Source organism: Pelodiscus sinensis, chromosome 29, assembly GCF_052426305.1.
Source record: "Pelodiscus sinensis isolate ZL-2025 chromosome 29, ASM5242630v1, whole genome shotgun sequence".
Taxonomy (NCBI): domain Eukaryota; kingdom Metazoa; phylum Chordata; order Testudines; family Trionychidae; genus Pelodiscus; species Pelodiscus sinensis.
The window spans coordinates 14,423,422-14,446,531 of NC_143080.1; the positions used below are offsets into that span (position 1 = coordinate 14,423,422).

General features: G+C 67.6%; 1 protein-coding gene across 4 annotated transcripts in view; it reads right to left on the reverse strand.

The window, feature by feature from the left end:
* PLCD3 (phospholipase C delta 3) overlaps positions 1-18,069 on the reverse strand; it is a 46,062-nt gene extending 27,993 nt beyond the window's left edge. Inside the window, exon 1 of one of the 4 annotated variants that reach the window (XM_075911417.2) lies at positions 17,614-18,069. In XM_075911417.2, the coding sequence (XP_075767532.2) occupies positions 17,614-17,713 (100 nt within the window). In that variant the 5' untranslated portion in view covers positions 17,714-18,069. Of the gene's footprint in view, positions 1-557; positions 1,011-12,530; positions 12,702-17,613 lie in introns of those variants that run through there. The other 3 variants (XM_075911418.2, XM_075911416.2, XM_089774052.1) reach the window with 3 other exon arrangements.
* Positions 18,070-23,110: the final 5,041 nt, after the last annotated feature.

The following is a 23,110-nucleotide window of genomic DNA, read 5'->3' on the forward strand; positions in this document are numbered from 1 at the left end:
GGGAGGCAGAGGGTGGGACTGGGGAGGCAGAGGGTGGGTCTGGGGAGGCAGAGGGTGGGACTGGGGAGGCAGAGGGTGGGACTGGGGAGGCAGAGGGTGGGACTGGGGAGGCAGAGGGTGGGTCTGGGGAGGCAGAGGGTGGGACTGGGGAGGCAGAGGCTGGGACTGGGGAGGCAGAGGGTGGGACTGGGGAGGCAGAGGGTGGGTCTGGGGAGGCAGAGGGTGGGACTGGGGAGGCAGAGGGTGGGTCTGGGGAGGCAGAGGGTGGGACTGGGGAGGCACACCGGGGCACACCCGGCCCCCCAGCCCCACGCCAGCGACACACTCCCCTCTAGTGCTGCCCCGTCCAGGTTGAAGGTGCTGGCCCAGGACACCCCAAAGGGAGCTGCAGGCGCCAGGTTCTGCATCTCAGAGGGGGCAGCCCGATGCCCCTGCAGGGGAGGGGCTGGTGCTGGCAGGGCCCAGCAGAGCAGTCTCAGGAGTGACAGGCACCAAGCGGTTCAGCAGCCGCCTGCAGGGCGGGACCCCTGGGCTCGAGTCCCAGCCTGGCTACTGACCTGCCATGTCACGGGCCCCCCCGGGCATATCTCTGGGGCCATGCCTGGTGCTCGGCCCAGGGCACAGCCCGGGGGCCGGGGGGAAGGTGCACTGATCTCCCAGCCCACGTCCTGGTGTTCCTGCTCTCCGCTGCCAAAGGGAACTGCCCGCACCAGCCCCCGGCTCAGCCCTTCCTCCTCCCTGGCCCGCGGTCCAGGGAGCCTGAGTCATGCGGAAAGGGAGGTGAGTCACGGGCTGGCTGTCATGCTGGAAAGGGCAGCGAAGCGGCGGCGGCCGGCCTGGGCCAGGAGGGAACGCCGGGGCGAAGGGGGGGTGAAAAGCCCAAGCCGGCTGCATGGGCCCCTCCAGACACAACCCGGCTCCCTGGGCTCCGCCGCGCTGGCCTGGAAAGCCCACGGCCCCTTAACTGTTCACGCTCTGCCCGGCTCGACACTGGCCCCCGCCCAGCTCTGGGACACCAGTCAGTTTCCATTGCTGCTGGCAGAGTAAGGGACGGTCCCGGGCTCAGCCACTTCTCCGCCTGGGGCCGGGGCTGCTCGGCGCCCTGAGGGCAGATCTGCAGGGTGCTCGCAGGCCCCGGGCCAGGCCTGGTGATCGGTTTGCCCCGCAGACGGCGCGGGCGCCCTGCGACCAGCTGACGCCGTGGCCCGGCCACGTGGACGGACGCAGGGAGAGGGAAGCTGCTGAGCAACGTTTGCCCTTTTGTGGGAGCCCAGAGCAGCAGGACGGGGCTAAATCTGCCCCGCGGGGAAGGGCTCCAGGGAGCAGAGCGAGTGCCGAGCAGGGGCTGGGCATTCAGCGCTCTAGGGGGTGGGAGGGGGGTTACTCAGGGCAGCAGGCTGTGGAGCCTCCCTCGCCTGGACTGGTTAGACCTGTAACCACGCGCCCTCCCCCCCCCCCCCCCCCCCCCCCCCGCTTCACAGGCAGCGTCAGGAGTCTCGCTCGCGTGAGAGGCCTGGTGGGGGTGTGTGTGCTCCAGCCGCCTGCTGGGAGCCCAAGGCCCAGCCAAGGAGTGGGTGGGAGCGGATGGTGACTGGCAGCCAGCAAGCAGGGCAGTGGTGAAGCGATGGGATGAGCAGCTGGCAGAGCGGTGGAGAGGTGCCCCGAGCAGCCAGCAGGGCGGCGCCAGAGAGGCACCATGAATGGCCGGCAGGGCGGCGGCGCCAGAGAGGCGACATGAGTAGCCAGCAGGGTGGCACCAGACAGGTACCACGAACGGCCAGTAGGGCGGTGCCAGAGAGATGCCACGAGCGGCCAGCAGGGCGGTGCCAGAGAGATGCCACGAGCGGCCGGCAGGGCGGTTTCAGAGAGGTGCCACAAGCGGCCAGCAGGGCGGTGCCAGAGAGGTGCCACGAGTGGCCAGCAGGGCGGTGCCAGAGAGGTGCCACGAGCGGCCGGCAGGGCGGTGCCAGAGAGGTGCCACGAGTGGCCAGCAGGGCGGTGCCAGAGAGGCGCCACGAGCGGCCAGCAGGGCGGTGCCAGAGAGGTGCCACGAGTGGCCAGCAGGGCGGCGGTGCCAGAGAGGCGCCACGAGCGGCCAGCAGGGCGGTGCCAGAGAGGTGCCACGAGCGGCCAGCAGGGCGGCGGTGCCAGAGAGGTGCCACGAGCAGCCAGCAGGGCGGTGCCAGAGAGGCGACATGAGTAGCCAGCAGGGCGGCACCAGACAGGTACCACGAACGGCCAGCAGGGCGGTGCCAGAGAGGTGCCACGAGCGGCCAGCAGGGTGGCGGTGCCAGAGAGGCGCCACGAGCGGCCAGCAGGGTGGCGGTGCCAGAGAGGCGACGCGAGCAGCCGGCAGGGCGGAGCCAGAGAGGCGACGCGAGCAGCCGGCAGGGCGGTGCCAGAGAGGCGACACGAGCAGCCGGCAGGGCGGTGCCAGAGAGGCGTCGCGAGCGGCCGGCAGGGTGGCGGTGCCAGAGAGGCGACGCGAGCGGCCGGCAGGGCGGCGGTGCCAGAGAGGCGACGCGAGCGGCCGGCAGGGTGGCGGTGCCAGAGAGGCGACGCGAGTGGCCGGCAGGGTGGCGGTGCCAGAGAGGCGTCGCGAGCGGCCGGCAGGGTGGCGGTGCCAGAGAGGCAATGCGAGCGGCCGGCAGGGCGGCGGTGCCAGAGAGGCGACACGAGCGGCCGGCAGGGTGGCGGTGCCAGAGAGGCGACACGAGCGGCCGGCAGGGTGGCCGTGCCAGAGAGGCGTCGCGAGCGGCCGGCAGGGCGGCGGTGCCAGAGAGGCGACGCGAGCGGCCGGCAGGGTGGCGGTGCCAGAGAGGCGACGCGAGCGGCCGGCAGGGTGGCGGTGCCAGAGAGGCGACGCGAGTGGCCGGCAGGGTGGTGGTGCCAGAGAGGCGACGCGAGTGGCCGGCAGGGTGGTGGTGCCAGAGAGGCGACGCGAGTGGCCGGCAAGGTGGTGGTGCCAGAGAGGCGATGCGAGTGGCCGGCAGGGTGGTGGTGCCAGAGAGGCGACGCGAGTGGCCGGCAAGGTGGTGGTGCCAGAGAGGCGATGCGAGCGGCCGGCAGGGTGGCGGTGCCAGAGAGGCGTCGCGAGCGGCCGGCAGGGTGGCGGTGCCAGAGAGGCGTCGCGAGCGGCCGGCAGGGTGGCGGTGCCAGAGAGGCGATGCGAGCGGCCGGCAGGGTGGCGGTGCCAGAGAGGCGATGCGAGCGGCCGGCAGGGTGGCGGTGCCAGAGAGGCGATGCGAGCGGCCGGCAGGGCGGTGCCAGAGAGGCGTCGCGAGCGGCCGGCAGGGCGGCGGTGCCAGAGAGGCGACGCGAGCGGCCGGCAGGGCGGCGCCGGAGAACAGCGAGCAGGCGGCTGGCGAGTGACCAGGGGAGCCAGATGCCTCTTCGCCACCCTGCACCCAGGTGACCTCTGCGGCTGCCCCTCTGAACTCTGGTTCTGCCCCACCCAAGGGCAGCAACTGGGGGTGGGGTCAAAGAAGGGCCGGGCAGTGGCGGGGACATTCCGATTGGCTGGGCCCATGAACCGGAGGGGAACAGACACTGCCCAGCCCTACCTGGGGTGGGACTGTCACTCGTGGGGTTTGTTCATGAGCCTTGCGGGGGGGGGGGGGGAGACTCCCAAATTAACTCCCAGTTACTCCCCCCTTTTATGAAAAGTTTTTCTCCTCTCAGACTCTTGCCGGGGGGGGGGGGGGTGTTGCCTCCCGGAGGCACCCAGGTGGGGGATGTATTTCCCTGGTTACTGAGTGGGGGCTAGAGCCGTTCTGGGATGGATGGATGGGTGGAGAGGACCCCTCGATATCGACCCCAGCCCTGGCAGCTGTGGCTGCACCTGGCAGAAGGGTTCCATGGACAACGGGGATGAGGTTTCCCCAGCTACCGGAGGTGGGGGAGGCTAAACCCACAATGAGCGGTGAGGCTTACGGATCAACATATGGAGAGCGAGCTGCGGAGCAGAAGCATGGCCTAGTGCTTAGAGCAATCAGGGGGATGCTGGAAACCAGAATTCAACTTTTCACTCTCCCACAGGCTTCCTATGTGAACCCAAGCAAGTCTCTGAGCCTTGCCGTGCCTCAGTTTCCCTCCTGCATACTGGGGATAGAGCACTGTGCTGCCCACTGGCAGGGGTGGGCAGGACGTGAAAGGCCGTGACGGGCGAGGATAGTACAGTGATGGGGCCAGCAAGGTGCCCACGTTGGCAGCAATGTGCCCGCTGCAGGCAAACCTGGGTTTCTGCCTGTAACATGCCTGAGCATGGGAAGTAAAAACAGTTACAAATCCCAGGACCCTCTGGGAGCGTATCCCGGCCTGGTGCCTTGTCTTTGCCGACTTACGGCCACAGGGCAGGGCTGTCACGTTATTGGATTGTGAGGGGAGCAGCCGGGTCACTGCTGCACCCATGGGGGGGGGTGCTCACCCCCAAAGTGGTACAAAGGGGCCATGGGAGGGGTCAAACAAAAGCTACTTTCTTCTGATTCTGTATCTGCTCTTCAGAGATCTGTACAATGTGTGTGTGGAGGTAGGGATCTGTACTCTGTGTGGAGACTGGAAATCACTCTGAACATGTTTGAACATTGGGCAGAGCCCGGCCTATGGACATGCTAATTAGCGAGGCCCTGTGGGACAATGGCACTCAGTAGGCCAAGGACACACCTCGGGAATGGTGCCCGGCACCTAAGGGCTGCCAGCAGGGACACAGGGATAGGCCGCTGGCCAGGTGACCTGCTGCAGCCAAGAAGAGACCAGGAAGGAGGGATAAATAGGCCAAGTGGCTGACTCCATCTGGGGACTCAGCTCAGCACTTCATCTCAGAGGCAGCAGTGCAGGGATCGAAGGGCCAGGAAGACCTGTGGACCCATCCTGACCTAGGATGTGCAACAAGGACTCTTAAGCCAGCAGCTGTAACATCTCTGCTAGAGCCTGCACTGAGAACTGGGAGATTCGATGCATGTAACGTACTGTACTTTAATAACCTCACTCTCAGGCTTTTCTTTCTGGTAGCAATAAACCTTTAGTTGTTAGATGCTAAAGGATTGGCCCAGCGTGATTTGTGGGTAAGGTCCGGAGGGTAAATTGACCAGGGATCTGTGGCTGGTTTCTTGGAACCGGACAGAACTTGTTCGGGGTAGGTGGGATTGGGTGCTAGGACCCCCCCACCGGTGTATGAGGCCCGGGGCCATCTGGGGCACGGATATTGCTGGGGTGTCGGAGGGGTTTTGCTTGGGAGGCTTCAGGCAGGCAGCTGAAGCGCTCGGTGGGACTGGTGTGTGACCTGTTTGGAGAGGTCACCAGTCGGGGGGCTGTAAGGAGCCCCCACTTTGAGCAATTCACCCTGAGCGGACGCCCTCGGCTGTGCCCAGACCCGGCCCGGTCCGTCACAAGGGCCTTGCTGTCACACGGCGCCTGTGGCCCCGGGCCCCCGGTAACCTGCCTGGGCTGGGCTTTAGAAAGGGCTCGGGGCCACGCTGCCACGTGCTGCACCCACAGCCCAGGTGTTCTCAGCGCAGGGGGAACCTTCCCTCGGGATCTCCTGCTGGGCGCCCAAGGCTGGTTCCCCAAGGGCCCCTAGCAAGCCTGCCCTGAGCCAGCTGGTAGGTTCTGCAGGGCTGGGGTCAAACCGGTCTCTGCTGGCCACCCCTGCGCTGCCATGGTAGGGCTGCCCCCATGCCGCCCGGCGGGGGAGGGGAGCGCCCCGCTAGGATGGCAGAGCAGCCGATTAACCGCTAAGCAAAAGCGCATCGGCGAATGCTACAGGCGACACGCGTCCCGCTTGCCGGTCCAGTTTGTAGCAGCCTGGCTCACCCGGGTCCGGGACCGGCCCCCACTGCGGCTGCGTTGAACGTGTCAGGAGCCAGGCGGGCAGCCCGGCTCTGTTCCAGCTCGCACTGGGTCCGGGAGCTGAGACCCCCCCCCCCGACAGGGGCTGCTGCCCCGTGACGGCGCCTAGGGGATCCCCCGACCCTGCACCCCCGACCGCAGCAGGACGTGACTCCGCCCGCCAGTAGGACACGGAGGGTTTCTTGCGTCTCAGAGATACGGCCCCGCGTAGGCGCGATGTGGACCGAGGCGTCAGGGCAGGCAGCCTTAGACCCCGGGGCCCCTGAACCCCCAGCACTCGGCTCAGTCTCCTTCCTCCCTGCTTCCCACCCTCCAACTGCCCCCTCCCCAAGCCACACCCTTCCCTTGTCCGACCCCTTCCCTGCTCCGGGCAGAACCGGCTGGGCTAAGGTCTCCGGGACAGGGGCGCCCCCCGCTGGGCAGTGCTACAGACGCAGGCCAGTAGGGGTCACCTGCTGCCCAAGCCTAGCGCCCAGTGAGCGCCCAGAGTGGACAGCCCCCACCCCCCCCCCGCCCCATATCCAGCAGGGAGCCTGCCCGTGCGGGGAGCTGCTTTTACCCCGGCTCCCCTCGTGGCCCAGCAGCAGCGCGGAAAGGCGGGGGGCTCTTCGGGAGCGGGGCCAGCGCCGCTAGGAATTCGTGAGGTTAATCGACTGGTCAGTAACCGACATTTAACGTCCGCGCTCCACGGCCGGGCAAGGCCCAGGAGTCCCAGGCAGGGACTGTGCAGCGCGGCAGCGACAGACCCAGCCCGGACTCCCAGCCCCCCCTCGGCTCCCCCGCTTCTGCCCTGACCTCCCCTGCCTTGGCACTTGGACCATGACACGGGCCCGCCCCAGACGCTGTCTCCCACTCTGAGACCACAGTTCTGAGCCCTGGCCCAGGGGCTTGGGACAGAGCCCAGTGAACATGGACCCGCAAGGCAGTCAGACCTAGTGGTCACAGCTGGGTTGGCACCCTCAAGGCAGAGGCAGCCACGAGGCAGCACGCGCCGCAGGCAGGGACCAGAGCAGGTGCTAGAGGCTAGAGCAGGGTCAGGGGCCAGAGCCAGCGACCGTTCCCAGGCTGGACTGGGGCTCAGGCAGGCGCGGGTGGAAGACTGGTGCTTAGCCAAGCTCCCAGGCCACTGTCCAGGCTTAAATAAGGAGCACGGGCCAATCAGCAGGCTGCCGGGAGCTGTCAATCTGCCCTTCGGGGGGGTGTAGTCTGGGGTCTCATCCCGGGAACCCGCCCAGCACCTGCCGCATTTCCCCTCTGGGCTCGCCAGGCGCCTGCTCCAGCCGCCCCGCCCGGGAAATGCCCCCGGAAAGCCTCCCTGGGCGCCGGAAGCAGCAGGGCAGTTGTAATCACGCAGTCGTTAGGCTCAGCTCATAAACAGGCCTCGTTAGGCTTTAATTAGCCACACTGCATCCTGTGGGCACTTGTTCAATTAGCTCCGTGTGTGTGATCCCAGGGCACGTGCCCGGGCTGGCCTGGTGCGTTGCACAAGAGGCTGCATGTAGCCCCGTGTTCCATCAGGCCAGGACCCCGAGGGGCAGCGTCAGCCCGGCACCGTGGGGTTGTGCCCGGGCCAGCCTGGCACTCAGCCCATGTCACCGCACGGCGGCCGTGGGGAGATTTCTCCGCCCCACAGGCTGGCGGGGCAGGGGTGGGGGTTGATCTCACACAGCCGGGCCGTGCTTTGCCACATGACGGACTTTCCCGTGATTCCTGACTGGCGCCTGGCGCCCTCCCCGGGCCCCACGTGGCAGCGACCCCGCATGGGCCAGTGGCCGTCGGGGCAGGCCAGCCACAGAGCACTGCCACAGGCCGGTGCCGCCACCGCCTCGCACAGGAGCGGGGCCCAGTACGCCTGGCTCTGGTCCTGGCTCCGCCACCGACTCGCTGGGAGACGCGGGCACCGGCGGGGGAGGAGCGAGGGCAGCGGCGCCTGCGTCCCTGGGGCTGGGAGCTGAGCGCTCCGGGACGTGGGCACCGCGATGCCAACGAGACATGGCAAAGAGGCACGTTCCAGCCCGTGCCCCCTCGTGTGCCTGGCTCCCCAGCCCCGCTGGAGCCCCCGGGGGGTCAGAGCCCCACCTCCCACAGGGGCGTGATGTGTCGGGGGGGGCCGACCCTGCTCCCCCTCCGCAGCCAGATGCGACTCCGCCAGCAGCAGAGGAGGGTTTCCTGCTTCTCGGACGCGGCGCAGGGTCGGTGTCAGCACAGACAGAGCAGCCTTAGTCCTCTGGGGGAGGGGCACCCCCCTTCCTTAGTCCTCTGGGGGGGGGGTCAGAGCCCCGTGTCCCACAGGGCCGGTGCCGGGGGGGGGGGGGTCAGAGTCCCGTGTCCCACAGGGCCGGTGCCGGGGGGGGGGGTCAGAGTCCCGTGTCCCACAGGGCCGGTGCCGGGGGGGGGGGGGCAGAGCCCCGTGTCCCACAGGGCCGGTGCCGGGGGGGGGTCAGAGTCCCGCGTCCCACAGGGCCGGTGCCGGGGGGGGGGCAGAGCCCCGTGTCCCACAGGGCCGGTGCCGGGGGGGGGGCAGAGCCCCGTGTCCCACAGGGCCGGTGCCGGGGGGGGGGCAGAGCCCCGTGTCCCACAGGGCCGGTGCCGGGGGGGGGGCAGAGTCCCGTGTCCCACAGGGCCGGTGCCGGGGGGGGGGGGCAGAGTCCCGTGTCCCACAGGGCCGGTGCCGGGGGGGGGGGCAGAGCCCCGTGTCCCACAGGGCCGGTGCCGGGGGGGGGGCAGAGCCCCGCGTCCCACAGGGCCGGTGCCGGGGGGGGGGTCAGAGTCCCACAGGGCCGGTGCCCCCAGGCTGTGCCGAGTGCCGGAGGGCGGGCGCTTGGAGTGTCCAGACAGACTGGCTCTGGCCGCCCGTGTTTCGACTGTTCGGGCCAAGTGACCCCGGGGCCCCGCTGCGTTAGCCGGGGGACCCCGGGTCAGACACAGAGCCCAGGGAGCCAGAGCACCGCGCCGGAGCAGGCTGTGCAGGGCAGGGAGGCCTGCGATTAACCCCGGAGCCACATTCCTTCCCAGCCCCGCGACCCGCCCTCGGGCAGGAATTCCGTCCTCAGCGGGGACTGGCCGGGCCTGAGCGCACACCCTGGGCTGGCCCCTTCCCTGGCGCGGCGCCCGGGCGCTCACAGAGCCGCCTGAGCCCGAACTGCCCTGCCTTCACCCCGTGGCACGGAGCTCCCCTCCCCCAGGCAGTGCAGCCCGGCTCCAGCGCCCCGAGCAAGCCCGGCCGCCGGAGCAGTGGGGCGTGAGGGGCTGAGGGGCCACGGACCCCGCCTGCAAACCTGCGTAGGACGGAACCCAGCCCCTCGCCCGGCCCGACAACGGACACGTGGCCCCCCCGCCGCGCCCCGAGAGCACCAGCCCGCGTGCGGCTGCAGGGCGGCGCACCCCTCGAGCGCCCGGGCTCACGGGCCACGCTCGGCGCTAACGGGGCCGGGTGCTAGCCACAGCCACGGGACTGGCCCCACGCTGGCTGCTGCCACCCCCGCTACTGGACCAGGCACCCCCTCCGGCGCGCTCGCCCCGCAGGCCAGGAACGCCAAGCCCAGCTCACCAGGCCCATCGCGGGGCCAGCGTCCGGCCCCGCCAGAGCGAGACCGCGCAGAACGCAGAGCGGCCCGGCCCGGCCATGCCTCCACACTCGGCTCTGCCTGGCTCCGGGTGTGGACTGGCCTCCGGGGCTCCCTGTCACTGGAGGGGGGGAAGCACCAGGCCCACAGCCATTGCGGGGCCCGCTCGCTCACTCGCCCCTTTCTGCCCCAAGGTTTGGGTTCACGAATCCCCTCCCCCCCCCGACAAACGCCTTCGAAAACCTGCCGCCCTGCTCCGGGTCGCACCCCCGGCAGGCAGGAGCTACAAGCACAGAGAGCCACTCTGGGCTCCGGGGAGCCTCTCGCATCATTAGAAAGCAGCCACCTCTGGGGTGGAACGCAGCAGAAGTCGAATGGCCCAGTAGACAGGTGGCGGCAGCATTGGAGAAGCAAAAAGCAAAAGCCAGCGGAGACTGCAGAGGGAATGCAGGGAGCAGGGGCGTAGCCAGAAGGGCTCACTTGGGTGCGCCCCGACTTCAGGCAGGAATGAGGGGCGGGACAGGAGGGAAGGGGGAGGAAGCCCTGAGCCCGCTCCCTGGCGAAAGCAGGGAAAGCCCCACAGGAGCCGGCCTACATGCACAGTGGGTGGGCTACGGCCCTCTCAGGCCCACCCGTGGCTACGCCCCGGTACAGAGGGGACGGCAGCTTCCCAGACTAGGCCACGAGGCTCCTAGCGTGGGGAATGTGAGTGAAATGCACGAGCTTTGCATTAGTTCAATGCGAGACCCCGGGGCCCCGCGCCATCCACGCACGGCACCAGCCCTGCCCACGGGGCCCCGCGCCATCCACGCACGGCACCAGCCCTGCCCACGGGGCCCCGCGCCATCCACGCACGGCACCGGCCCTGCCCCCGGGGCCCCGCGCCATCCACGCACGGCACCAGCCCTGCCCACGGGGCCCCACGCCATCCACGCACGGCACCAGCCCTGCCCACGGGGCCCCGCGCCATCCACGCACGGCACCAGCCCTGCCCACGGGACCCCGCGCCATCCACGCACGGCACCGGCCCTGCCCCCGGGGCCCCGTGCCATCCACGCACGGCACCAGCCCTGCCCACGGGGCCCCGCGCCATCCACGCACGGCACCAGCCCTGCCCACGGGGCCCCGCGCCATCCACGCACGGCACCAGCCCTGCCCCCGGGGCCACGCGCCATCCACGCACGGCACCAGCCCTGCCCACGGGGCCCCGCGCCATCCACGCACGGCACCAGCCCTGCCCACGGGGCCCCGCGCCATCCATGCACGGCACCAGCCCTGCCCACGGGACCCCGCGCCATCCACGCACGGCACCAGCCCTGCCCACGGGACCCCGCGCCATCCACGCACGGCACCAGCCCTGCCCCCGGGGCCCCTTGCCATCCACGCACGGCACCAGCCCTGCCCACGGGGCCCTGCGCCATCCACGCACGGCACCAGCCCTGCCCACGGGGCCCCGCGCCATCCACGCACGGCACCAGCCCTGCCCACGGGGCCACGCGCCATCCACGCACAGCACCAGCCCTGCCCCCGGGGCCCCTTGCCATCCACGCACGGCACCAGCCCTGCCCACGGGACCCCGCGCCATCCACGCACGGCACCAGCCCTGCCCACGGGGCCCCACGCCATCCACGTACGGCAACAGCCCTGCCCACGGGGCCCCGCGCCATCCACGCACGGCACCAGCTCTGCCCACGGGGCTCCGCGCCATCCACATACGGCACCAGCCCTGCCCCCGGGGCCCCGTGCCATCCACGCACGCCACCAGCCCTGCCCCCGGGGCCCCGCGCCATCCACGCACGGCACCAGCCCTGCCCCCGGGGCCACGCGCCATCCACGCACGGCACCAGCCCTGCCCACGGGGCCACGCCCCATCCACATACGGCACCAGCCCTGCCCCCGGGACCCCGCGCCATACACGCACGGCACCAGCCCTGCCCACGGGGCCCTGCGCCATCCATGCACGGCACCAGCCCTGCCCACGGGGCCCCGCGCCATCCACGCACGGCACCAGCCCTGCCCACAGGGCCACGCGCCATCCACGCACGGCACCAGCCCTGCCCACGGGGCCCCGCGCCATCCACGCACGGCACCAGCCCTGCCCCCGGGGCCCCTTGCCATCCACGCACGGCACCAGCCCTGCCCCCGGGGCCCCTTGCCATCCACGCACGGCACCAGCTCTGCCCACGGGGCTCCGCGCCATCCACACACGGCACCAGCCCTGCCCCCCAGGGCCATGCACCATCCACGCACGGCCCCAACCCTGCCCCCGGGGCTCCGTGCCATCCACGCACGGCACCAGCCCTGCCCACGGGGCCACGCCCCATCCACATACGGCACCAGCCCTGCCCCCGGGGCCATGCGCCATCCACACACGACACCAGCCCTGCCTCCGGGGCCACGCGCCATCCACGCACGGCACCAGCCCTTCCCCCGGGGCTCTGTGCCATCCACACTCGACACCAGCCCTGCCTCCGGGGCCTCGCGCCATCTACACACGACACCAGCCCTGCCTCCGGGGTGCCTGGCTCAGGGCACATCACGCACCATCCACGCCCTGCTTGCCCGCAGCATCCCACCAAGCACCAGCCTGACCCTGCTGAACCCGCCCCAGCCCCAGTGCCAGCCCTGCCCCCGGGGCCACGCGCCATCCACACACGACACCAGCCCTGCCTCCGGGGCCACGCGCCATCCACGCACGGCACCAGCCCTGCCCACGGGGCCACGCGCCATCCACGCACGGCACCAGCCCTGCCCACGGGGCCCCGCGCCATCCACGCACGGCACCAGCCCTGCCTCCGGGGCCTCGCGCCATCTACACACGACACCAGCCCTGCCTCCGGGGCCTCGCGCCATCTACACACGGCACCAGCCCTGCCCCCGGGGTGCCTGGCTCAGGGCACATCACGCACCATCCACGCCCTGCTTGCCCGCAGCATCCCACCAAGCACCAGCCTGACCCTGCTGAACCCGCCCCAGCCCCAGTGCTGGGGATCCGGCCCAGGGTCGGCACTCCCTGCCGAGATCGCTGCAGGTTTCGCCCGGCTCAGCGGGGCTGCGACGCCCCTCCAGCCCCTCCGCCCAGGCAGAGCCGGCAGCAGCCTGAGGGGCAGGACTCACCTGGCAGGGGCACAGACAGGCCGGCCATCCTGCTGCCACCGGCCCCATGCGGCTCCAGCGCCCCCGGTTCCAGGCCAAGGGGGACCCTGTAGCCAGGGCCTCAGACAAACTCCGGCTCCGCGAGTCCCACGCAGCAGGCCCGGGAGCCTCCCAGCACAGGGCTGGCTCCAGCCGCCTCCCCCTGGTGCCACGGCCGCAGCCTGTTGGCCGGAGGGCCCCACGTGCAGCCACGCACCAGGCCTCGCTGCCCTTTGCTCTGACAAGCAGCGCTGGGGGAGGGAGCCGCCCGGCCAGCGGCTCACGGTGCTGAACACGCTGCGGTCGAGGGGCCGGGGCAGCTCAGACCCCAGAGACCGGCACCTTCCCGGCCCCGCAGCACCCAGAGCCGCGCCGAACGCCTGCCCGCAGAACCCCAGCGCCTCTCCCCCCGCCGCCCGCCCGGGCCTCCCCGCGGGGACAGCCAGAGCTCCGTGCCCTGGGGCGCGTCTGGAGGCCTTGCAGTGACTCCGACTGACCCAGCCAGGGCACATGGGAACCCCGTGTCCCTGCTCCCCGTCATCTGCCCACGGCACAGCCCCACGCAGGCCCCGGAGCCCCCTCCTGCTTCACGGCCCGGAGCTGGGAGATCACAGGGCACCGCTTACACCAGTGCAACGTGGGCGTGAAACGCTGCCCACGGCAACGGGCGCGATTGCACTAGGGTGGGGGGAGCCCCGGGGGCGGGGCCGTGGCCAGCTGGGCTGGGAGAACCAAGGAACGGGGATCCCCTCCCCCGACCGTCACGGCCCTTGTCATGGGCTCCCTCCAGCTGCACCATCACCCGCCCGTCCCCCCCTGCAACCCCGCAGGGCCGGGTCCTCAGCCCTCCCACTGGAGCCCAGCCCCCCTGCCAGGCTGGGGAAAGCAGAGAAAACCTGGGCGCGCCCTGCGATCCATCCCAGAGCCACCCGGCCCAGGGCCCTGCAGGCTGGGGGTTACGTGCCGCTTGCCGGGCCGCTCCGGGGGGCACCCAGCAATGCAGCCCATCCCCCCTCGCCCCCGGCTCCGCTCCTGCACAGCAAAGTGATCCCAGCGCTCCTGGCTGGGGCTGGGCAAGGGGCCAGTTCCTGGGGAGATGGGGGGGCTCCCCGACCTGACTGCTGCCAAAACTGGACTCCTCCAGCCACCTTCCCCCGAGGCGAACCCGCCGCCTGCCCTGGGCTATGAGAGCCGGGGCTCCAGCCCATCCCGCACAGAGCCCCGGGCTCACTCGTGCACAGCCGCACGCACACACACACAGCCACGCGCACACACGCACAGCCACGCGCACACACGCACAGCCACGCGCACACACGCACTGCCGCACGCACACACACACAGCCACGCGCACACACGCACAGCCGCATGCACACACACACAGCCACACAGCCACAGGCATACACGCACAGCCACACAGCCGCGCGCGCAGCCGCACGCACAGCCACATGCACAGCCACACTGCCATGCACGCATATGCACAGCCGCACACACACACGCACGCACAGCCACATGCACAGCCACACTGCCATGCACGCATATGCACAGCCGCACACACACACGCACAGCCACACGCACACACGCACACAGCTACGCACACAGCCGCATGCACACACACAGCCATGTGCACACACACACACACACAGCCACGCACACAGCCACACGCACACACACACAGCCATGTGCACACACACACACACACACACAGCCACGCACACAGCCACACGCACACACACACACACAGCCATGTGCACACACACACACACACACAGCCACGCACACAGCCACACGCACACACACACACACAGCCATGTGCACACACACACAGCTACATGCACGCACACAGCCACACGCACAGCCACGTGCACAGACGCCGCATGCACAGCCACACAGCCATGCGCACAGCCACAGTCACAGGCACACACACAGCCATGCGCGCACATGCACAGCTGCACGCACAGCCCCATGCGCACACGCACACGCACAGCCACACGCACAGTGTCAAGGAGCCCTGGGGTCCCCGTGAGCAGCTCCAGCCCAGTACACGTGGGCAGCGCCTGCCGGTCGTGGGACACCTGGGTCTGATGGCCTCACAGGCATTCGGCCCAGCCCCATCCGCCTGAACCGGGCCCCCTGCCCCCTGTGGGGTGGCAGCCAGACCCACCCCGGTACCAGGGCGCTGCAGCGCTGGGCCCGGTAACACCCGCCCGGGGGCCCTGCCACCCTGTGGGGCTGCCCAGGCTCCCCGCCGGATGCCGGGGGAGAGGCAGGGACCGGCAGGAGCCCCCACGCTGAGCAGGGCGGGCAGCGCCAGAGCTCATCAGGAGGGAAAGGGGGTGCAAGGGGCAGAGCTCCGGGCCCGGCTCCCTGGTGGGCTGGGAACCCTCCTGTTCCGGGCCAGACCCAGGCCTGGCTCGCAAACGAGGGGAGCTGGCGGGTCTGGTGTTAAATCCCAGCTGTGTCTGCGGCCCTGATTGGCTGGTCCTGGAGGCTGGGCGGGTCCCACCTCGCAGCACCCAACGCCCACCTCTGGCCCAGAGCACAAAGGGAGCTGGCTCCAGCTGGCCCAGAGCAGCCCCCGGCTGGGTCTCTCCTGGGCTGCGGGGACCCCTGGGCCTGCCTGCCCCAGTGAAGGACCCGGCCCAGCTCCCAGCCGGGGTCCGCCCCCCGAGCACTGCTGGGGCCAGGCCGAATCCTGCCACAGGGCAACTCAGGAGCTGTGGGGCTGGGGATACCAGGGCGCCGGGGGCTGGGCCGGCTCAGGAGCTGTGGGGCTGGGGACACCAGGGTGCTGGGGACTGGGCCGGCTCAGGAGCTGTGGGGCCGGGGACACCAGGGTGCTGGGGACTGGGCCGGCTCAGGAGCTGTGGGGCCGGGGACAACAGGGTGCCCGGGGGCTGGGCCGGCTCAGGATCTGTGGGGCCGGGGACAACAGGGTGCCCGGGGGCTGGGCCGGCTCAGGAGCTGTGGGGCCGGGGACACCAGGGTGCTGGGGACTGGGCCGGCTCAGGAGCTGTGGGGCCGGGGACACCAGGGTGCTGGGGACTGGGCCGGCTCAGGAGCTGCGGGAATACCAGGGGATACCAGTGTGACATGGGGGGGGCTGTCTGCTTTGTAACCGGCGTTCCCACCTGGCTGTGTCGCTCTGTGGTTCCCGCTGACCCCCCACGTGTGTATTGGCCTTAGACACCCCGTCCCAGCCTGGGCCGGTAACAACCCTGGTCCCAGAGACAGAAGGGGGGGGGGGGATTGGGCCAGGGTAAATCATCGGCTGTGACGCTGGCTCACCCCTTTACCGGGCCCTGCCATGGCGGCGTCCTGCAGGAGCCGGCCCCTTGTCGGCCGGGATGGGAGCTACCCGGCGGGGCCCAAACGTCCCCAGGCCGAGTGACCCTGCTCAGCTCAGTCTCTGGGGGGTGAGAACTGACGACGTGTCGGGGGCCCGACCCTGCTCCCCCTCCGCAGCCAGACGCGACTCCGCCAGCAGCAGAGGAGGGTTTCCTGCTTCTCGGACGCGGCGCAGGGTCGGTGTCAGCGCAGACAGAGCAGCCTTAGTCCTCTGGGGGAGGGGCGCCCCCCTTCCTTGGTCCAAGGCATCCTCCCTCCCCCAGCCCAGTGAGACCAGCTCAGCTCCCCGTGACCCCCAGCCTGGGGACCGTCCCCACCCCCCCTCTCCTGGTCGGTCTCTGGGACCAGGGTTGTTACCGGCCCAGGCTGGGACGGGGTGTCTAAGGCCAATACACACGTGGGGGGTCAGCGGGAACCACAGAGCGACACAGCCAGGTGGGAACGCCGGTTACAAAGCAGACAGCCCCCCCCACGTCACACTGGTATCCCCTGGTATCCCCGCAGCTCCTCAGCCGGCCCAGCCCCTGGGGGGGAGGGATCCCAGGGCACCCGGGGGCTGGGCCGGCTCAGAAGCTGCGGGGCACGGGGGGGGGGGGACACCAGGGCGCCATGGGGCTGGGCCGGCGGCGGGGCTGGGCGGCTTGGAGCCCGGCGGGGTGCACGGGGGCGCGCCGGGGGATTTGCCGTGGGCCCGGGTTCCCGGCTCCCTGCCGAGCGGGCCAGGCAGCTGTTGTGCTTTCCCCTGGAAGGAAGCTCGGGCGGCCTCACCTTTCCTCCGAGGTCGCCAGCACGTTAACCCCCTCGCTGCTGAAGGCAAAGCTGGCGAGGGACCCCGCCTACCCCCCGCCGAGGGGCCAAGGCCTCGCAAGCCTGGCTGCCCACCCGGCCACGTCCCCAGGACCTGCCCTCGGGGTCTGTGCGCTGGGAAGGGAGCCCGGGGCGCGGCCCAGCCGGGGGGAGCAAAGGGGGGACCTGGCAGATGCGGCAGGACCTCGGCCCCGCTGGGGGTGTGGACCCCGCAACGTCCCAGGCTGGGGCCAGCACCGATTCACTGCAGGGCCCTGCCAGAGCCCCCCAGCCCGAGCCCTCACAGCGCCCCCAAGTCCGGCTAGGAGCAGGCTCCATTGTGCCCTGGCCCCAGCTCTGGAGGGGGGCTCAGCTCCGGCGCTCCAGGGGTCCCACCGACACGGGAGGGGGTCACAGTGCAGCCGAGCCAGCCAGGGGCAGCTAGTCACCTTCGGGGCACCTGCTCCTACCCCGGGGGCAGCTCCCCCGGTCTGGCCGCGAGCCCTGGGGGGCAGCCCCCCACCCGCCTGCTCGGTGGCCCAGGGAAGGCTCCTGGCGGCAGCCGGGGCCAGAGACCGGTTCTGTACCCAGCGCCCCAGACCCCGCACAGCCCTCGCGGGTCGGCCGGGCCGGGCGCTGGGCAGGGGAGGCCGCCCCCGGGGCTGGGGCAGGGGGCGGGCCTGGCTCGGGGGCGCAGTGTGAGGAGGGCGCGTTGGCGCGCAGCGACCCCGAACCGAGCCCCGCGCCCATCCTCGTAGCTTCGGGCCCCGGGCCGATCCGGATCCCCCGGACCGGGCTGTATCTGAAACTCCCCCACCCGCGCGCCTGGCCCAGGGTGCTGGAGCCACCCCCCGGCGAGCAGGATCGGGCCCAGGGGCGCTCGGCAGGATCGGGCCCAGGGGCGCTCGGCAGGATCGGGCCCAGGGGCGCTCACCCATTTTCCTGAGGGGTCTGACCAGGCGCCGGGCGCCGCCGTCCTGCGAGCCGAGCTGCGGCGGCTCCGGGAGAGTTTTCTTCCTGCGGCCGCAGATCATGGTGCCGGGCCCGGGCCGGGCTGCCTGCGAGGAGCGAGCGGCGGAGCCAGCGCCCGTCCCGGGCGGGCGTAGGACGGGAATCGTATTTCAGGGCACGGTGCGCGCTTAGGAGCCGCGCGGGGCTGGGGAGCTCCTCCCCCGGCTGCGCTCCCCCGGCCGGGCAGCGCCTCCCGGAGCCCCAGGGCAGGAGACGGGCGCTGCCAGCATGAGGGTGGCACCGAGGTGGCCCTGCCCAGGCTGGCGGGCCCCTGGCACTAGCAGCCGCATTCCCAGCCGGGCTGACCAGGGATCCCAGGCCGATTGTCTCCTGCCCCCGCGCTCCCGCCCAGGCATGCCCAGGGCAAGACACCCCCTGCCAACGGCCTTTGCCCACCCCCGCTGCAAAGCAAGGCCGGGTGCAGGGAGCCCGGGGCGCTGGCGGGTACTGGCAGGGCTCACCCCGAGGCTATTAGCCTCGCACCCACCCTGGCTCCAGCCCACACTGGAATGTCTGCGCTGCTATTTCTAGCCCCATGAACCCAAGTCACTTGACCTGGCCTCTGAGGCCCATTGCACTGGGCAGGGTTGCGCACACACATGCATCCGTGCACACAACTGCGCGTGCACACATGCACATGCTCGGGCACACTCGCACACATGCATGCACGCGCACGCGGACATGTGCACACACACACGCCCACACGCCTGCACGCGGACACGTGCACACACACACGCACACACGCGCACGCACACATGCATGCATACGAATGCTTATGTGTGCACACACACTTCCATATGCATGCATACACACCCATGTGCGTGCGCGCGCACACACACACACACACACACACACACACACACGCTGGCTTGGAACCTCCTTCCCAGCACCTGCTTAATTGGATCCGCCCTGGCAAGTTGGAGCCCAGAGTCTTGATGCCCCCACGCGGGGCTGGAATGACCTGGTGCCCCACGCCCGTTCCCGCGGCAGGCAGGGCCGGATGGTGTGCCAGGGCTGTAGCAAGGGCCCTGGGCCAGGGGGCCCTGCAAAGCGATCTCTGGCCTGCCGAAGTGCAGGTCTTTCCAGCAGCCCCGTAGTCGTGGGCCGTGGGCTCTGGGCACTATAGCCCCGGCACTTTGTCCGTCCCTGCCTGGCCAGAGGAGGCGGCTCCGCAGGCTGCCGTTCCCCGGTCTAGGCCGTGCTGCCCTTGCCTGCAGGCTTTGCCCCTGCAGCTCCCATTGGCTGGGGTTCCAGCCAATGGGAGCTGCAGGGGCAGTGCCTGAAGGTGAACATGGGGCAGTGCCGGTCGCACTGAGCCACCCATTGCCCTGCACCCCGACCTTCTGCCCCAACCCTGAGCCCCCTCCCACGCCCTAAGTCCCTTTCTCCCTCCTAGGCCTCAGTCCTGAGGCCCCTCCCACCCTCTAACTCCCACCCAGACCCTGCACTCCCATCCCAACTCCCTGTCCTGAGCCCAAACTCCTTGGCCTCAGCCTCGAGCCCTTTTTTGCACCCCAGATTCCTCATCCCCAGCCATACCCCAGAGCCTGCACCCTCCCCCCGCATCACCCTCCTGCCTCAACCTCAGCCCCTTCCCACACTCTGACCCCCTCGTTTTGCCCCCACCCTGGAGCTTGGGGGTCCCACAAAATCTAATGGCCTTTGGCCCCCAAAAGAGTTGATCAGGCCCTGTGTCAAGTGAGGGCCCCCCCCCTTTGGCTTGTCTGTGGCCCCCAGCTGATTTTCCTGTAGTTCGGTGGCCCCCTACAGAAATGGTTCCCCCCCTCCCAGTTCTAGCAGCTACAGCACAAGATGGTCAGGGCCTGATGCAGATGTGGGGCTGGCTCAGCACTTCCCTACGCCGCTGTCTCTAAGCTGGAGGAGGAAAAGCCACGTAACTGGCGGGGGCTGCGCTCGGGGTGACCTATGACAGAGCTGACGCACTAGGCGTCAATTTCACTCGGCATGTGGCGCCCCACAACAAGTTGATTAAAAACTAGAATGACGTGAATTTAACGAGACCCACATTTTAATCAATGACCTGAAAACACCAAACCAGGTGGGGGGCTGGAAGGAAAGGCGGGGCGGAGGGGGAGCAGGGGCAGGGCAAGACAGGGCCTGAGGGGGAGGGGGTTGTCCCAGGTTGTAGGGGGGAGGGGCAGTCACAAGGCCAGTGGGCCCCCTCCCCCCCGTGAACCCGTCTCACCAGTCAGGGTACATCCACACTACAGCGCTAATTCGAACTAAGCTAATTCGAACTAACGGATCCAGACTTAAAAACTAGTTCGAATTAGCGTTTTGCTAATTCGAACTAGCATGTCCACATTAAGTGGACCCTGAACCGGGCTTAAGGATGGCCGGAAGCAGTGCCGGCAGGGCATCAGAGGAGGACTTAGAGCGTGGAGATGCTGTCTCAGGCTAGCCGAGGGCTGTGCTTAAAGGGTCCCGACCCCCACCCCGGACAGACAGTTCTCAGGGGTTCCCCGCTTGAAAACCAGTCCTGGCTTGGATTGCCCGGACTACCCACACTGGGCACATCACAGCACTCGGCCATCAGCCCGGCTGCACTTGCCGCAGGCTGCCATCTGGGAAGAGGGGGCAATCGGGGGGCTGCAGGAAAACTTCCACCCCGAGAAGCCCGCAGAGCCAGCCCAGTCCTCCCCATCGGGGGCTCGTGCCCATTCCTCCCTCACCTCCTTCCACTTACCCTTCCCTAGCCCCTCTTCTTGATGTACAAAATAAAGAAAACGTGTGTTCAAAAATAGAATCTCTCTTTATTGAACAAAACTGGGGGAGACTGGGAAAAAGAGGTGGGAGAGGGGAAGAGAGAGGGTGGGAGAGGGGAAGGCAAATAAAATGATCAGGGGTTTGGAACAGGTCCCATATGAAGAGAGGCTAAAGAGACTGGGACTTTTCAGCTTAGAGAAGAGGAGACGGAGGGGGGATATGATAGAGGTCTATAAAAGCAAGAGTGGTGTGGAGAGGGTTCATAAAGAAAAGTTCTCCATTAGTTCCCATAATAGAAGGACTAGAGGACACCAAAGGAAAGGAATGGGTAGCAGGCTTCAAAGGAGTAACAGAAAGTTCTTCTTCACAAAGCAAAGAGTCAACCTGTGGAACTCCTTGCTGCAGGAGGCTGTGAAGGCTAGAACTAGAACAGAGTTTAAAGAGAAGTGAGATCAAGTCATGGAGGTTGGGTCCATGGAGTGGTGGTATTAGCCAGGGGGTAGGAGTGGTGTCCCTGCCCAAAGTTTGTGGAAGGCTGGAGAGGGATGGCACGAGACAAATGGCTTGGTCACTGTCTTCGGTCCATCCCCTCCAGGATCCCTAGGGTTGGCCGCTGTCGGCACACAGGCTACTGAACTAGATGGACCTTTGGTCTGACCCAGGACGGCCATTGTAAGCTCAGGGCTCAGGGTCGGGAGTCTCAGTGGACCACCTTGATTTTCATGCAAACCTGCTCCTGGGTGGCCAGGCTGGCAGCTCTCCTGCCCTAGCCGGCCACCTTCCTGTGCCTAGTGCAGAGTTCGTGGACACTACAGAGTTTTGCTGGAAAAATGGCCGTTTTTTCCGACAAAACTTGAGGAAAGTCCACACTGCAATCGCGTTCTTCCACATGAAAATCGAAAGAGCGGAGGGGCGTTTCCGGCGTTGGCATTCCTCATTCCACGAGGAAGAAGCCTTTTTGCAAAAGAGCTTTTCCGGGAAAAGGCGCGTGTGGGCGGGGACGAGGGAGTTCCTTCGGAAGAAGAGGAAAGAGGAACAAGCAGAGGTGCCCTGGTGGCCACTCCGCCCGTAGCAATCACAGCGAGAGAGCGGATGCTCTTTCAAAAAAGCAGATCCCTTTCCCAATGCCCTTTTGCAGTGTGGACGCTCTTTCAGAAGTTTTAAAAACACTCCTTCCGAAAGAAGCCTGGGGTGCAGACATAGCCCCGCTGGCACAATAGCCGGGGGCGTGGCGCCAGGAAGAGGACAGCGGGCAGCCACCGGTCCAGAGCAAGTGGCTCACCGGGTCAGCTGGGCACAGCAACCAGCGCTTTGGCATAGGGCCAGAGGTAACCGCTGCCACCAGAGACAGTCGCACCCCTGTGTCGGGAAGCAGCGATTGTGATGCAGCTCTGGGCCCGGTGGGGGGAATCCGCTGAACACGAGTCCCCAGGGCAACACGGGGCCAAAAGAGCCAATGTGACCCTGGGCTGCACAAACGGGAATAGCAATTAGGTGACAAATTCTTTCTGCGTCCGGCACGGGGGCGGCCGTGGCTGGAACCCTGCGCCCGGCTAGTGCCCACAATGCACCTCCTGACTGATGATTCTGCCTCTTCTGTCTGGCTTTAAGAGAAGCCATCCCATTCCAGGCACATCCCATTGTCCTGGCACAGCCAACCCCTGCCCTTGCTTCAAGGGAGGGGACGAGGAAGCTGCCTCCCACACTAGGTGGCCCTAGCTCCTACCGTTTAGGAGGAGTTCTTGAACAGACAGACTCTCACATCCACAGTAGATGACAGTGCTCTCACCAACCCACCAATAGCTCAGAAGGGTGTTAAACAGTGACTACTAATGTTAGTTGTTAGTGCTGGGCACTTGTAGCCAAGAGTTTAAAAAGAGCTGGCTGAGAAACTGGCTGGCTCATTATCAATAACTCATGAACACTGGGGAAGTTCCAGATGACTAATGATGGGCCATTATTTAAAAAGAGTAAATGGGGAACTGTGGGTAATTACAGACCCATCAGTCTGACATCATCAGAGTAGCTGATATGAGACACAATAGAGAATTAAAGGAGGGTGATGTAATTAACGCCAATCAACATGGAGAAAAGACACGACCAAACTATCATGATGCCTTTTTTTGATGAGATTATCTGTAATTGTGCTGAAGTAACAAACTTAGGTTTCTGTAAGTGATTTGACTTGGCACCGCACATTTTGATTAAAAAGCGAGACTGACCGAAAATGAAGACAGCAGACACTTAGTGGATTAAAAGCTGCCTTGCGGATGGGCCTCAAAGTAACTGTAAGCAGGGAGTCATCATGTGCAGGGTGTGTTTCTAGCATTTTAATTATAATGACCTAGAAAAAACCATAAACACCATCTCTGACAAATCTGCAGTTGACACAAGAACTGGGGATGAGGTGAGTAATGCAGATGACAGTCACACGTCTAGTTATTTCGACATAATGTCAAAATAATGTTGAGCTGGAGAACGTCTTACTCCAACTCCTAGAACCCTCATTTCACCAGGAGTAAGGGGAATCGGGGGGGGAGGAGAGGGCTCTTCCTCGGACTCCCTGCTGTGTAGACAGCACCGAAAGTCAAACTAAGCTATTTCGACTTACGCTACACAACTGACGTAGCTCACGTTGCATAGCTTGTTCCGGCTTTAGCCCTGCTGTGTAGACGTGCCCAAACAAACCAATC